Raw genomic sequence first — 17,340 nt, 5'->3', positions numbered from 1 at the left:
CCACTGGCACTGAGGGCAATCTGTTTCCCTAATCAGAGCCCCCCAAGCTGGTGATGTTGAGCTCAGCTTGGCCAGAGGCACTGTCCAGGGGATGCTCTTTATGGGGGGTGGGCAGGCGGGGGGGGAGAGGGAATGGGGATTTTATTCAAGGTCTGTGACAGAAAAGGGAAAATATGATGGAAATCCCCAGGTGTAGCAGGAGCAAGAATTTGTCCTAGCTGGGATGCTGTGCTCCTAGCTGTATGTGTGCATGTGTCACTCTGAGCCAGGTAAATCCTCTGCCACAGGACAACACAGACTATTTCTCAGTGCCTTTCTCCAGCTGCCTGCCTGCACTTCGGCAGCGTTGTCCCTCTTGTCACCCCCTTGGTGGGGCCCCTTTCCTTTACTATGGTAATAGTGACATTCAGCGGGAAAGGCTAGAAGCAAACATCAAAAAGCCCAGGCACGGTACTGTTTATTTATTCCATTTGTGTGTTTGTTTGTTTGTTTTTTACACCATCTAGGCTGCAGCCTGGCAAATCTATACAGCACCTTCAAAATGTTAGACCAGGAAGATGCAAGTAGGCAGCTTGGATAACACTTGAAAGAATGGCAAAGGCTTTGCTGTGAGGAAGAATTTCTTTGCTGAGCTCCTATTGCCAAAGGATATTTACCTGGCACCCTGACAAGATCTGTTAGAAAGACACCTTCCTCCCTGCTTGTATATGGCAAAGTTTCTTGCAGAGCTCCTGGGCTGCACGTTGCCGGACAAGGGCACCTCTCCCATGTTTGAGGTAGGTGCTTGTGTGCGCAATGGTGCTGTTTGACCTCTTACTCTGATTGTGTTTCTTTTTGAGATGTCTCAAAGATGTTGCAGGTTTGAGCTTGGCTAATGTTCATTGCCCCCCTTTGAAGCGAGGGGAGGAGGGCAGGAAACTGGTGTTTGCATTTGCCTTTCTGTGTTGGGGTAACCCTCAGTAGGGTAGCTTTCCAACTGACCGATGAGTGTGTTAGCTGTCAAGGAGTTGCAGTTTGATTGCACGCTATTGCCATTTCCCACTTGCCCAAGAAGTGACTGGTTTCTAAAATGAACATCCCTCCCCCGGCTTCTCTAGTTAGCTGTATCCCCTAACAAAAGGAGACCAAACAATTTTACCTGGTTGTGGTCTGGGAAGTGGCAAGTACTTTGAAGTGAACCCATTTTCATTCTTGCAAGGAAAGATAATAACTAAAGGTCACAATAATCTGAACATGGAATGGAAAGAATAAGGTTCTGAACATGAAGCTTCATCAATTTCAGCAGAACTGGAACATGAGAGAGATTCCTCTTCTGCACTCCCTACACAGCCAAACTCCCAGTGTTTTCAACTGCAGTTTTATCTAAGTAAGGCTTTGCTCTGCGAAGTAGGATTCTTATAAGTTAGGGCCCTGTCCAAAGCCCACTGTAGTCAATGGGACTCTCCAGTGACTTCAATGGGCCTTGGATCAGGCTCTTAATGAACAGTGCACAGGGCAGAAGTAACTGTAGGTGTCTCATGTACATGTGATTAGTTGGGAGATTTTTAACTGTTTACTTATTATAGGAGTGCTATATTTAACCTAAAGCGATCCTTCAGGTGTAGCTGTCCTCCATCCCAGTACAGACAGTATCCCAGGGTTTTTTCCAAAAGGATCTCTTCCATTTATTATTTTCAAATCATTATGTAACAGCCATCAGGGTAAATTGGAACAGGCAGAGGAGTAAATAGGGCTTAGCCAATAATAATTTATTTGTCAAACTTAATCTCGCTCAGTTTAATGAATGCACCCAAGCAGACTTCAGGCAAAATACACTGAGAATCTTGCAATTATATATGAATTTCTTAGCAGTCTTCCCCTCCGCACCCTCAAACATTTGATATGTGGATTTCAAAATTCAAGCTGTGTTGGTGTTACTGTACATAAATAGCACTTTCAGTCGGATGATTGGATGACTGATGTAACCAACCACCACAGTGCAAATTTCAAATATGCAGTCTGCAGTTCACCTTCAGCGGATATGCAAACACAAAACCAGCTCTTTGCAAGTATCCGAGCTAGTAGACTCAACCACTTGAGTGCTTGCAGAAAGGGAATGTGAAATAAGCAAGTCCAATCTGTTTTATTTTTTGAACTAGAACGAATGTTTACAGGAGAGAATTTCAGCTGTTCACCCAGCCCTAGGTCACCGACTGTGCCGTGTAGTATAGGCACTGCTGCCTTCCCTCAGGCAGTCTTAGAGCTTTATTTGTTAGGGACAATGTGGTGGTTTCTCTTCTAAGGGCTGCTGCAGCACTGGAAGCTGTGCTTGGGAATAGAATTCCCCCTCTGGGCAATGGCATCTTTGAGTAAGGACTTCAGGATTTGGCTCGTTACATTAACACGTGTTAATTCAGCAAATAATTGTGCTCTGTACTTTCCACAAACTGTGTAATCACATGAGAGACTCTTATTCACTGAACGTATAGGTGGGGTTACTGTGGGTCCAATCCGGAGAAATGCTCAGCATCCTCTGTAATGGAGTCAGAATTGTCTTCTCTGGCTCTCATTCTGCAAAGGGATCCTCTTCGGTGAACGTTTACACCCACATGGAGTTCCACTGAAGTCAACAGGATGCTGAATAGGCATAAGGGTCTGCCCAGGTGGATCTCATTGCAGGGTTTAGGGCCTGCCAGTGCTTAGCCCAGGGCCTGTCTGTGTCCATCAGCCCCAGTAAAGTATCCCTTTTATATTAACAACAAATTACAAATGAGTCCTGTTTGCTCTTCCATGAGGGGAAACTGCACTTTTCCCCTCCCATTCACTTCACAGTGGATACTGCAGATGCTCTGGATTTGTTTGTGAGGATATGTAGTTATCCTAGGCAAGATGAGAATCTGCCCCCAGCTGGTATTCATACCCTGCCTTTGCACTTAGCACCCTTCTGCATCCAGACTGCTCACTGTGGGAATCCCTGATCCTAAGCAACAAGACAAACAATGTGGAATTTTCAAAACTGCTCACTGCTAGCTTAACTTTTCTCCTATTGAAATCAAAGGTAAACCTCCCACCCGTAGACTGTTGGGAGAAATTAACAGAGCCCAAGAAGCTGCCCTGACAGTACAAGGCCCTGTAAACTCTGCAGTTAAAAAGTGCCATTAAAACACAGTCATAGCAGATGGGCTCCCAGCTGGAGCTAAAATTAGCCAGCTCCCCTGGAGAGGAGTCTGCTTCCTACAGCCTGGAGATTGTAACACTATGCAAATATCTTAAAGCATTTGGTGAGAGTTCTTTTTAGAAAAGCTTTCTTATTTCATTTAAGTTTTCATTTTGGTTTTATTTTTAAATAAGACATTTTGCCTAATAGTGTATTTAAAAATTGTAACATTTCTGTCCACATTATTGTTTGCTTTAAGTTTCTCAAAATGGTTGTGCCCTCGTCTGTCTGGCAAACATTTATTCTCCTGTTTTTCTTCCATGTACAAAATGCTTCCCCCCTGCTCAGTCGATCTAGCATAACAATTATGGAGCTTTAGGGATTAACATATTATTGCGTGTATAGTGAAACAGCATGCACTAGGTGCTTTGCAGAACTATGTTATCTATCCATCTTAGGTACATCTATAGCCCACCATTACTATCGTGTCTGAGTGCCTCACAATCTCAAGATATTTATTCTTGCAACACTTCTGTGAACTAGGGAAGTGCTGTTGTCCTCATTGCTGTTGTCCTCAAGGGGAGCTGAGGCTCAGATTAAGTGCCTTGCCAAAGGTTAAACAGGAATTCAGCAGCGGGAAGAGGTTTAATTCTGAGTCTGTTTCTATGCTTGGGGAATGGGTGGATGGGAGGGGACAAAAGTGACTTTAAGGCACCTTTGCATTCCCTGTATTCCAGACTCATGTTGGGGCCTGCCCATTTTGCTTTGTAAAGGCTCGTGTAATGTGTACTCTGCTTCCCAGGCCCCACTTGGGATCTGCTCCACCTTGGGAGCATTATGTAAACCTAATAGCTGTAGGCATTATTGTCCCTATTAGGAAAGTAAGGCAGAAAGGTTAAGTGACTCTGACCAAGTCTACAGAGGGAGTTAGTATCAGAGCTGGATGAGAATGCAAGAGTTCCTTGGTCTCAGTGCAGTGCTTAGTCCTCTGACCATGCTGCTTCCCATGCTGACCACCTTTGTGGCCTGAGGAAACATTGGCTGTTTAGCAGAATAGCTGGCTTAGCTGCAGGTAGTCAGCTGGGAAGGAGCTCGCAGTGTCCCTAGTACCACCAGCAGCAATGGATCCGGTATCTTTCAAAAATGAAGGAACCTGTGTGGTTTTATACACTCCAGAGGCCACCCCTGGTCATGGGGAGGGTGAAGTCAGTGATAAACTTTCAGCCCTACCGGTCAATTTACATCTTCCAAAAGGGCTAGAAAGTTATTTTAATTGAAAATTGAGATTAGCCCTGATCATTCTGTCCCACCCACTGGGCAATGGGGAACCTTTTGGGTGCAGGCTTCAAGAGCATCAAGCTCTGGCTTTGTGTGTGTGTGTGTGTGTGTGTGTGTGTATCTACATGTAAACCTCTGACTTTCTCACCTGCACTCTGCCCACTAATCCATCTTCCCTGAGGCATGTTCCAATACTCCAAATACTTGAACACCTTTGAACAGCTGGCATAAAAAAAAATCAGCTTCCATCAAAACTTTTTCCTCCTTTCCACAAATGACATTCACTGTCTTTCCCTGCCACAGTTATTTCTGCTTGAGGCCAAGGGCACGCAAGATCCAGTCCTGGGTCAATCACAGCCTTTCCAGACATTAAAATGTCATGACTAGAAAGGGGTGTTTCATATCACCATTTAGATGGGAGATTTCCAGCTTTCCAACAAGGCCCAGTATGTGCTTTTAGCCCTGGAAGAGCCCAAGAAAATGGTTTAAAAACAGCATTGCTTTAAAATCCTAAAAAAGCTATTTTAGGTGGTTTTCCTGGCTTCCACTGAGCTCTGCATGCTGGGACACCCGGTAAATAAGGCACCTGGATCTACAGGTGAAGGAATAAAAAGAATGTAGTTCCAAAGTTTAAAAAATGTAAAACTCTCTCTAAATCCGTGTTTCTCAGCCTATTTGATACCAAGGACTGGCTTGCTGCCTTCCTAAACTGTCAGGGATCTCGGGGACCAGAGCTGGTCAATGGACCATCATTGAGAAACACCTCTCTACATTGCTTCTGAAGTAGCTATACTGTAACCTGTCACACAGTGGAGAATACATGGTTTGTCAGAAAGGTTTTACCAGCATGAGTTTGAGTGCCCTCTACTTACAAGTGGCAAAGCTGTGGGTTAAGTGTCTACTCCACACTCATCCTGATAAAAAGTTTCATACTGCATACATTTTCTTTCTCTCACTCATGTGCATGCATGCACAGTGAATAAAGTGTTTTATAAGGTTAACTTTGTGCACTTGCTATTCAAGTCATGTTAGTTTTGTCTTTTACCTATCATAGCTGCATGTTGCAGCATCTGTTAATTTATCTTAGAGCTGTCCCTTGAGCTTGTTAGTCTCAGGAACTGGAGAAAAGGACTGTGGATTGTCAATTCCTCGCTCTGCTTCTGATGGAGCTGAGGGTTCCAAAACTTTTGGTACTTGTTCTAATTGCTGTTGGATTTGGGAGCATTTTTACCCTGTGCTTTAAAAGGGATTCAGGGGCAGCCTAGGAACCGAGTGACAGTGTGAAGAAGAGTCTCCCTATGGGTGCAAATTTTAGAGCAATCATAGTTCCTGCCTGGAAGTATGGTAGAAGCATGGTTTGGAATGGTATCTATCAAGGAAGTAAGCAGCCCTATCTTATGGGGCGTAAGAGGGAGCGTGGTCTTGTGGTAACAGCGGAGCAATAAAGGGGGCGTGGGGGAAGGAGGGGCAGTGAGATCAGAAAACCTGGTTCTGACACTGGTTTGAGTGTCTTTGGGTCACTCTTAATGTCTCTGAGCCTCAGTTCTTCCCATCCCTATTATGTGGCTATTAAAATTTACTCCACAGGAGTGATCTAAGGATGTATCAGTTAGGGCCATGTCCTGTGTCACGCTTGTAGGTATGCAATTGATTTCAATGGGATCCTTGCAGGGGAAAGATGCTGAGTTTCCTGCTCCCCATGCTGACGGCATCTGCTTACGTTTTCCCCCTGGGGTAACATCTATATGATGAGCTTCTCCTGTTGGTGTAGGTACTCCAGCTCCCCGAGAGGCAGTAGCTATGTTGACAGGAGAAGCCTTCCCATTGACATAGGGCGTATACACCAGGATTTGGGTCAGTATATCTGTGTCAGTGGGTGTGGCTTATGTAGTTATACTGATATACGTTTGTAGTGTACACCAGGGATCGGTTACAGTTTCCTTTGTGGTTCCCCCTTCTCTAACCGGGAATTAACCTTCTATACCACCAGTAAACTTCTACCCTGGTCCAGCTGCGCTGTTCAGTGAGTAAGGAGTTGGAACCAAAGCTCCACCTACTCCCTGTCCATCTCTGAGTCACTGTTCCTCCCCTGCTTCCTCCTCCTTCCTGGAGAGTAGCTACTTCTTGCTGACCCGTACTAGCAGTAGATCACATCTCCCTTGTGCTCACTTAGTGAGTAGGGATAGTAAAGCCAAAGTCCCTCCCGTTCTGCACCCTTCCCTGCCCACCTGCTTTAGGAAGAAGTGGGTGAATAACCTCGCTTACTCCTATGTGCTTGGACCCAGGATTCAGGTGGCCTGAGTAAGGATGCACAGGAGGTTCTTACTCCCTCTTATGGGTGTCCAAGTCAGAATCTAGCCCTAAGTAAGGTACTAATTACAATGACTAATGAAGGACAGAACATCACCCTCTATATGTACAAAGCCAAAAAAATACCAAATAAAATAATGGGAGAATGGCTGAAATAGAACAGCAATGATGCTCTTTAGTGGTGCAGGTTCAGGACCCTGAAGTCACTGGGAGAAGGCTCAGGTGCAAGGCCTTTATATGCACATTCTGATGTTCAAGACCATGATGAACAAAAGCTTTTCAGGCCTCCTTACGTTACGGTTGGTCCAAATCTTTCTCCACTTTCTTTTTTTCCCCAAGTGTTGATAGTGAAGTAATGACCCCTTTTTCTTACCCTTGTTAGGAAGTCCGACCGCAGCAGTGCAGCCTAGTCAGTGAGGCTGACTATAGATTATTGAATAAGTTTCTTGGGGGAGGGGGAATGATGGAAGTCCAATTGGTTGAATCGTTTCCATCTGGATTTAAGAGCATACCATAGAGGACAGTCTTGCCCTGGCAGGGGTCTGGAGTAGATGACCTAATAGGTCTTTTCTATCCTTAAGTTTGTAGGCCAGACTCCAGCAGCCTTGTTCTTACCATGTTGTACCTTGTTCCCCAAGCTATCCCTCTTGAAATGTATGGGACTTCTCTAGGAGTAAGGGACTACTTGCTGCAAGCCAGACTGTCAGGATCTGGCCCTGCGATTCTATAGGATGTGACAGCCGTGAACACCTTCATGTCTGGCACTGGGAATATGGTAGCCAGTGGCTACCCTTCCAAGAGGGGGCAGCACAACCAGGAATCTGGCCAGTGATGCAGTGCAAGGTATACTACTCCCTGTTGAAAAGGGTTGTCAGATTGGGCTCCACCCTACCCAGCCAGGGAGCTCTGGGACGCAGTCTGCCCGCCCGGGGCCATTGTGGGGCCACACCACCACCTTACTATGGGATGCGCCTTTAGGGCGCTGTCAAGCATGTAGGAAATGGGGGATGGGGTTTGTTTGGAGTGTCACACACTGTTTTATGCTTAGAAATTTTTCACCATTTAAACAAACCGCTCCAACCTTCAAAATGAATCCATTTTTTCCAATTAATCAGGGTCCTATTTTTCCAGCCTTGAATAATTATTGGGGCTTATTTTTTTGTATTGCTTTCAAGCAGCGTACAACAAAATTAATCACAATTTGCAGAGCCTGCTTTCTACCCTGTAGGTTCAAAGAGAAGAAACCCTCCAACATAATGTATGTGGTAGGAACACCATAGTCAGTGACAAATTGAATGGAATTAAGTTATGGTATGATTGTGAGCAAGCTTTGATAGTAACAGACCTTTGGTTGCAGCACCTTGGAGCTCTACAAAAGCTTCTTCTTGCTAATTTAACCAATTTATATTTTTGAGCACAATTATTTTCATGCCTTTCCATGCACCTTCTCTCCAGCTGAGAGTTGGACTAGGGCATAATTCCTGCATGGGTGCAAAGTGGAGTACAGCGAGAGAGACCGTTTGTTATCCCTCTAAGGCATAGCCAGCCTAGTGCTTAAGTGTCACCCAGGCACCTCCCCACTTGGGGCAACTCATGCTGCTGGCATAGCTGGCCAGTGCTCTCCAGGCCTTCAGCCTAATGATCGGTTGATGCACAGAGGTCCTGGAGAGAGGCTCACCCTGCTTATTCCCCTTTAGCATGCCCATAGTGGAGTAGCCGACACTTAGCCCAGACTGATCACTTCAATTTCTTGTTGGTCTTTACCTGAACTATATCCAAAGACTTCAGAGAACTGCTGCTAAAATGCAAGTCTCTCTTCTAACAGGCTGCAAGTTAATGTCTTGCTGAGGGAGGCGAGGGGATATTTTTCCTCAGGGGCCTGTGGATGACTAAGGCCCTGATTCTGCAAAGAGCTCCAAGCAGGCTCAGGAGTCTGCCCTTGCAGAGCTCACTAGAGCCGTGTGGCCTAAGTTCTCCCCTCATAACTATCTTTCTAGAAGTATGTGCCTTCCCCAACAGGCTCTAAAACCCAATCCACATACACTGTGCTGTCCAACTGCACCCCCTTCCTGAGCAGAAGAAGTGCCAAGAAGCCTTGTTTTGGTTTTCACATTCCCTCCGGGTGCGGTTTCCTTTCTCCATGTTTGTGGTGTATGTGGGAGAGTCCTTGTGCCCATCAGTGCATGATGACAGGCCCCAAAGTGGTAGTGTAAGCCACAAACCTTCTGGGTGTGGTGTTCTGTCCCATCTTATGGCACTGAGACCACTAAGAGAGCAATTAATGAGTCTGCTCTACTGCCTTCACTAACAGCTAGTTGTCTTTTAGCTCATTGTGTAGAGGCTCATGCACTCAGCTCCAGAGGGCCCTAGTTCAATGCTGACGACCGGGGTCTGTCGGCGTTACACTAAGACTTTGATAGGAACTAGGGAGTGACCATTATTTGAACTCAACCCCCCTTCTCCCCTCCCCCATTGTTAGCGGGGCCCTCTGGGATCCTTTGAAACAGCCATTTAAACGGACACCCCATGGAAACAGGATCAATAAGACTGGAGCTGACCTTTATATGCACCCTTGCAAAGAAATTTATCTACCTGGACCCTTGACAAAGTTGCAACAGGCCTGAGCTGCACTGTCATTGATGATAGAGAGAACTGAAGCTTCTCTTCCCGCATGTGAACTCTGGAATGGGTTGAAAATGTCTAAATTTAGATTTTTCTGCCAAAAAAAAAATCAAAATTTATACTGGAAAAAACCAGAGCTCTTCCCTATTCAGAGCCCAGTGGGGCCTCAGAGCGGGGCGATCCCATGCAGCCACTTTAGAGGGCAGAACATTTTTTAAAATGGCCTGGTCACCACTGAGATGTCTTTCAAACACCTTATTACATAAATAATCCTTCTAGCACTTTTTCATGCTCAAATATAACCAAGAGCAGTAAATGAATTCTCACTCCCTCCCCCAGCCCTGTGACAAGCTCGATCACTATGTGCCCTTGCCTGCTGGAGGAGCCAACTCACAGGGAAGTGAAATGACTTTTTCAGGATCCCACAGCAAGTTGCTGATGGTCAGAAATAGAACCCAGGAGTCCTGACTCCTGTGCCCCAGTTTTGTAGAAACTCTGGTGCTAGCAGGCCGAGCGAGAACACAAGGAACAGGGATAGTGCTAATGTACTGGTTTGCAGTGTACTCTTAGAGACACACAGCTGCTGTCCGTAGGTGTGATCTGCCTCTGGCGTCCCTGCATGGAGAAGATGGGAGAGATTGGTTTCATCAGGAACTGGCTGGAGCCAAGTGGGCGAGTTTGCAATGAGTGTAGCAAGCCAGCTCGAGCAGGACATAGTATGCAGGGTTGTGGGGGGGAGGCAGGCCAGTGACAGACAAAGGTATGTGTGACTTCCTGTGTCTGTCAAATTTGGCTGGAAAACTTACATGAACGCGCTTCTGGTGAAACTTCTTGCTCCTGTACTGTCTACAAACACCACTGGGACACATTGTCTGACAAGAGCAGGAGGCCTGGGCAGAACCTAGAAGTTTAGAGGGGCAAAAAAAGTAATTTATGTCCGTTATTCTAATCTTTTTTTTTTATTCTTCAAGGAATGTGAGGGCTGGGTTTGGTTCCAGTTCTGAATGATGTTTTGGCACAGGGTGGAAGGGACAGTTTGTGTATTGTCCAAACAAAGTTTGTTTGCCTTTGGTTTATAGCTATGTACGTTTGTTTGTTTGTTAAGGCAATATGTACTTTCCATTAACCAGGGTTTGGTGGTATTGCTACCTCTTGTGATTTTTTTTTTTTTTATCATAAGCGTCTTAATCTTTGGTGGGTGTTTGTTTTTTCTTAAAACCCCAGCTTCTACAGTCCTGTGATTATCTGAGAATCTAAGAACACCAAAAAGCCAGCTTCTCTTCTTCTGGTTGCAGGGAAGAACGTGAAAATATAAACCCAAATAGTTCAGAAGGCAAATAACCCAAAGCTGTTGTTTTTTAAAAACCTCAAGATTTCTAAGCCAATCTGGTGATTTTGGGGGGTCGGGGTCTGACTTTAACATTTGGGGTTGGCCGTGCTGTTTTGGTGTGCAGAATCTTTGCTGCAAATAACAAGCAGGCTGCTCTTGCTTTTAATAAGTCAGTCATGTAACAACAGTTATAGCTTATTGACACTATCTTTCTTCCATAACCTGAAGCTAAAGGCCTCGGAGGAAATCTGCCTAATTAAAACTAAGGATTACATTACACCACTCAGAAGCCCTTTAATTAATGTTGTCTCAATCATTTGAGATCTAATGAAAGGGTTATTAATCCTGGTGTGTGTTTGTGTATATATATCCTGCCACTTGCATAGCAAAATATGCAAGAGGCGCGTGACCCTGTTCCCACATAAGTGAGTGGCAAAATTCCCATTGACTTCCATAGGAGCAAGATGAGGTTCTTCAAACTAAAGCTTTCTGACAACTGAGCAGTGGCATTTCCTGCTTGCTTTGGAATTGACAGGATGCCCTTGGGCTCATGATGGAAAAAGCTGATTTTTTTGTTAAAAGCATAATTTAGTTTATTAAATGGACTGATTTATTTGTGATCATTTTAAGATGGGCCTAAAACACCGTTCCCACCCCCGTCCCCCCCATACCCCTCAGAGCCAGTACTTCCTGCACAGGAATTGCAGTTTCAGTCCAACACCAGTGGTTAGGACACTAGCCTGGCACTTGTGAGACTTTGGATTCAGTTCCCTGCTTCACCACGGGCTTCCTGTGTGACCTGGGGCAAGCCACTTAGCCTCTCTGACTCGGTTCCCTATCTGTAAATAAGGGATACTAACTACTACTTCGTCGCAGGGGTGTTTTAAAGATAAACATATTGCAGGCTGCGAGGTGCATGGATACGGTAGTGGTGGCAGGGGCGGGCAACCTTTTTGGCCTGAGGGCTGCATCGGGTTTCGGAAATTGTATGGAGGGCTGGTTAGGGGAGGCTGTGCCTCCCCAAACAGCCAGGCGCGGCCCAGCTCCCCCCCACAGCTTCTTCCCCCCGACGGTCCCCCCAGGACTCCTGCCCCATCAAACCCTCCCTTCCGCCCCTCGCTCTCTGCCCCCTTACCGCGCTGCCTGGAGCACCGGTGGCTGGCGGGGCTACAGCCGCGCCGCCCAGAGCACCAGGACAGGCAGCCGTGCCGCCCGGCTGGAGCCGGCCACGCAGCACAGAGCACCGGGTCAGGCCAGGCTCTGCTGCTGTGCTGCCCCTGGAGCTCGCAGCCTCCCCCCTGCCCAGAGCATGTCGCCGGCGGCACAGTGAGCTGAGACTGCGGGGGAGGGCGAACAGCGGGCCAGGAGCTCAGGGGCCGGGCAGGAGGGTCCTGCAGGCTGGATGTGGCCCGCAGGCCATAGTTTGCCCACCTCTGGGCTAGGAGTACCTATGATTCACAACCTATTGCTATAATGGGCTAGAGCAAAACCCCCATCCAAATACTCCTGAAGCTGGAGAAAGTTCAGATCTGGATTCAGATTTAAACTCTATGACTTAGGCCCATCTCTCTACTGATGACTCCTTCTAAAAATTATCCCACTGTTCCAAATTTAATATTGGTTCCAAGGGGTTGTTCCTATCCCTATTGGAAACCTCCTTAAGGCTGAGGCCTCGTCTACATTTAAAATCTAGGTCAATCTAGGGCTGTGAAAAATTCATGCTCCTCAGAGATGTACTTAAGTCGACCGAAGCCCCAGTATAGATGTCACTAGCCAACAGCTCTCAGGGTGGGTTTACGACAGCGATAGGAATGGAAGGGGTTTTTCCAGGAGCAAGTGATACTACAATGCTACAGTGGCATAGCTACAGCACTGCAGCTGTGTTCCCTGGAGTGCAGACATACCCTAAGCGTGCGTGAGTTACTGCAGCTCTGCGGTGTCTGCAGCAAAAGGAGGTTTGGTGTGTGCTGCTGAACAATTGTTCTCTTTATATACTGTGAAGAGTGTTTTGCATTGAAAGTTGGACCCTTTCCCTTCCTGTGCTTTCTTAACGGTGCCTTTTGTAGGCGGAGTACAAGGCGCTTGAGAGGATTGTTTGCTGGTGGTCTTAAGTTGGGCTTAGCGCTGTAAATTCCTGGGAGAAGATGGGTGTAGAAATGCTCCTTTTCTCTCATTCTAGTGGGCTGCAGTGCAAATAAGAGGATTTAAATAACAAGCACTAGAGCGGGTTATGTCGGTCAGAGAGAAATACGAAGGACAAGATGGTCACAGACCCTTATGAAGTTGTACAAGGGAGGTGGGAGGTATTTGGGGACTGCTCCTTTGAGGTCAGATCCTCAGCTGGTGTAAAATATGATAGCTCTATCTACTTCAATGGGGCTGCAACTATGCATACCATTTGACCCCCCCGCTGGTACATGACACCTTAAAGGGGTGAGGAGGAGGCAAGGACCATGGCACCCTCAGCTGCAGCCTGCAGTGTGGGCAGGCTGTCCCAGATATACACTTGGCTGGCTGGGATATGATCTCTCCCTGACCTACCCAGGGTGTGGGTTATGCAAACCAGGAGAGCTCATCCAAACATCAGAGTAACGGCGCACCTCTTTGGGGGTGGAACGTGGAATCCCTGGTTCTGAAAGCTGGCACCACTCCTGCTTGAAGTAAAGGACCACGTCTGATATCTTGGAGGCTGCAGCAGAGTCTTAAATCTCTAAGTGACGTTGCCACGAGAGGGGGACGGAGCCACGGTGTGTCAGCATGGGTTGCAGCTGTATGTCATGGGGGTTTTGGCCCTAAATCTAGAGATGGGGTAGAATTACTACTCCCTGTGCGCGTGGAGGCAAAGACAGAAATGAAGAAGAGCTCTAACATGCACTACTCTAAAACACTTTCCTTCAGAAACGGTGGTTTTCTTTGCTGACTACGCTGATAAATTGTACAATGTAGGGCGAGTGCGAAGTGAAAATGGAACTCTGACATTTACAAACAAATTGTGGGGTAGAGTGGTGGGTGTGTGAGTGTGTGTGTGGGGACTTAAATTTCATTTCCCTGCACCAGCTTCAGTGAATCTTGGCTTGTTTGGGTTTTAAATGATTGCCCAGGAAAGCAGACATTCAGCCAACAAAAGCTGAACCACTTCCGTGTGTCCTGCTTTAAAAATTGATACTGGAATTAATTTTTTTTTTTTTACAAATGCTATGAAATTCTAAGGCCCTATTCTATGTAGGTGGTTTTAGTATGTCTACTGTCATGAATATTAGCACTTTAAAGGCAGAGGTAATAAAGATTTCCCTCTCCACACTGATGTAAAATGCTTTTCATTCTATTACTGATTTTTGTGTCACATCATTAGGAGTTGAGGTGTCTTCTTATAAGGGCTGGATCCTGCAAAGTGCTAAGCATGCTGGACAGCTCTAGGCAGGCACTTAAGCACATGCTGAACTTTAAGCATACTCTATTTGCTCAAAATAAAAAGAGGGAGGAGAGCTGAGACATTGCAAGGCTTTATTCCTTCCTTCACATAAACTGTCCTCTCTCATCAAGCACTTCCTGAAAGCAGAGTGAAGATAGTACTAGTGCCCAGTCAGTTATTCTGCATTTTGTATTTGGGCATCTGACTGTTGAACAGTACTGAACCCTGGACAGAACCCCGCTGTGAGACCCCACTAGATATGTCCTCTCCATTACTACCTTATACATAAGCATACTGTTGTAGTAGAATGCCCCCATTGGTTCCAGTCATAACCCTACTGAAGTCAATCGGACTGCTACTATGCTTAAAGTTCAACATGTGCATACTTGCTTGGCTGGGTGAAGCCACGATGCTCAGCACAGTGCAGGCTCAGTCCCAAACTTTTCAAGGTCTGATCCAAAGTCCACTGAAATCAATTGAAGGGCTCCCATTGACTTCACTGAGTTTTGGATCGAGCCCATATTAAATTGTTCAATAAGGCAGTTCCTTTCTTTGTACACACACATAATCACAACCAACTGATTTAGTGTTTGATACAGGAATACCAGTGTTTTCTGCCTTAGAACACAGGTGCTTTTGGAAGCCACACACCTTCTGGGTGTGGTGTTCTGTCCCATCTAGTGGCACCGAGACCACTTAAAGAGAGATATAAAATGAATCTGGCTGCTGGCTAAGACTGTAGAGAAGTTGGCTTTTAGCTCATGTGGTAGAGGCTCATGCACTAAGCTCCAGAGGTGCCAGATTTGATCCCGCCTGCCAGCGACCGGGGTCTGTTGGCATTACACTTTCTCTTGTCAGTATTGACTGGTGCTTTAGTGAATCCTTGTCAGGGTAACAAAGGTCACCTCGATCCATACTAAGCTCTCAAAATTAGTTTAAAAAATAAATATCCCTGAAGCCTGGCACCTCTAGACCAACAGTTTTTGTGACATCATTAAGTAATGAACATTATTACAAAGAGGAGAAAGGGATGCGTTATATGGGAATGGAAATACTTTTATGTATTACATAATATATGGTACCTCTCAACTGTTAGATTAGAAAATGTATCACTCTTCTTTAAAGTCAGATTTATTTCAGTCCCATGTAAACCAAGCAGTGTCACTGGACGCTATCGATGTCAGACATGCTGAAATGCCAGATTGAAATTACAGAAAGCTTTCCATGTCTGAAAGCAGCAAAACATACCTCCTTTCAAACATTAATTGAGCCTGTTTATTGTTGTCTCTAATTTTGTATCTGCCTGGTAGCAGATTGAGAATACAGCAATGGATCCAAGTGAAAATTTTTAAAATGTGTATATACATTAAAATTTTGCCTATATGATACTAGCCTTCTGGAAAAGTCCCACTGAAAAACAGAAATTACTCTAAAATATAGAATTTAATAAATCTCCTTTCTCAATGTTTTTGCGGCATCCTGTCAAACTTTAGAGCAGGGATGTAATTCTCCAGTAAATACTATGGCATAGTCAAAAAAAAAATTGGAGTATCATTTTCTATTAAATTATTTCGAATTTCTCCATAAGAGTCTTTTTGTTTTGTAGAGAGTATTCTAGAGGTAGCTCTTTAAGATACAATTCAGGGGTGCTAGTCGTAGGGCTTATTGATGTCCTTGACTGTGGAATGTACACCCATCGGTGATCAGGACAAGCCTGCATCTAGCCCTCTTGAGAACTTCGTGCAGGGCCCTTTTTCTGTACACCAGCTTTCCCACAATGATAGCACTAGGGCCAAATTCAGATGAGGCTCATGGAATGCAGGCCGATTCAGGAAATAGCCTAAAATGGAGGGAGGGGGAGAAAACTTTCAGGTCCTTTAGTGACAGAATTGACATTTCCTAATGTGTATATAAAAGGTGGGTTGACGTGGCAATAAGCATATTGGAAATTCCCATATTCATACACCCCCACTAAATCTTATTTATGATTATATTTGTGAGGGAAGATCAGGAATTGACTAATCTGAATAGTTACAATTGGAGTGGATTTGTTCTCCTCTAAATCTGTCTGACTAATTTGTGCTTTTCTAAATCACCTTTCAATGTGGTATCTAAGGCCCTGATCCAGCAAAGCACTTAAGCACATGCTTATATTTAAGCATGTGAGTAGTCCGATAGATTCACTGTACAGTAACTGACTTCAATGGGCCTACTCTAATGCTTAAAACGAAGCATTTGCTTCAGTGCTTTGCTGGAACCAGGGCCAAAGAGCCATCTGTTAAACATGTGACCAGCAAGCGCTCTCACTTCTTTTAACCTTCAGCCTTCCCACTTCACTGTGACACGTGTGTTTTGTTTTCACACAAACAGTCTTCTACTCATAGCAAAAAATGAAACTAAAACTGAGTGGGATGAAGAGATTTTTTGGTAACCTTTTAGAGAAAGCAAAGAAAATCATAAATGATCATTTTCTGTGTGAGATGTCTTACTCCTGCCATCTGTCATGCTGAGAACTTCACTATAGGTTTTTAATCAGCATGTCTTTTAGTTGGGGATAGCTTAACCTTTCTCTCTGAATTCATTGGAGTAACACCCACTAACACCAGGTCTGAAGTTGGTCCAAAGAGATGATTTTACTCCACTATATCTCAGTGATTGATCTGATTCCCTCCCCCCTGAATTCTCAGTGCCTCTGAGCTGAAATATAATCACTATTAATAAAAATGCATAGCACCTTTTGCAGACCTCTAAGCTTGTTAAGAATGAACAAGTATATACAGCACATATATGGATCATTTCACTTACCACTGAAGTGATGCCATGTCTGGGGTGGAGTGCACCAGCTCTTTAACAGTGTGGAGCAAAACTAAACAATTGTTTAGGGCAGGAAATGAAGAATGCCTTCTTATTTAATTTATTGATCAGGGCTCAGATTTTAAAGGTATTTAGTCATTGCTCTCTTAGTGTAGCAACACCTAACTTGGCTTGGGAGCCTGAGCCTCCTTCTCAGAAGCGACTTAAGCACTTAAGAGTCTAAGTCTCACTGGAAGTTATTGAATCTCATTGAAAGATTCATCCTAAGTGCCTACATCACTTTTGAAAAGGAGAATTAGGCTCCTAAATCAGTTAGGTGCTGAGCATTGCAACATCTCAGTACCTTTAAAAATCTGGGCCGTAATGCCATAACAGTGCCTGGCACTTTAGGGACCAATAAAATACAATCCCTGGCCTGAAGAATTTACCATCTCTATG

At 45.1% G+C, this 17,340-nt stretch overlaps 1 protein-coding gene across 1 annotated transcript in view; it reads left to right on the top strand.

Annotated features, from left to right (window-relative positions):
* The first annotated feature begins 410 nt into the window (after positions 1-410).
* RASGEF1B (RasGEF domain family member 1B) overlaps positions 411-17,340 on the top strand; it is a 328,835-nt gene continuing 311,905 nt past the window's right edge. The window contains exon 1 of the mRNA XM_074950472.1: positions 411-776. Coding sequence (XP_074806573.1) covers positions 708-776 — 69 coding nt within the window. The 5' untranslated portion in view covers positions 411-707. The remainder of the gene's footprint in view (positions 777-17,340) is intronic.

This window comes from Natator depressus, chromosome 4 (genome assembly GCF_965152275.1).
Source record: "Natator depressus isolate rNatDep1 chromosome 4, rNatDep2.hap1, whole genome shotgun sequence".
NCBI lineage: Eukaryota > Metazoa > Chordata > Testudines > Cheloniidae > Natator > Natator depressus.
Note: the sequence above shows the minus strand (reverse complement) of the source record. Positions and strands in the feature narration are given on the sequence as shown.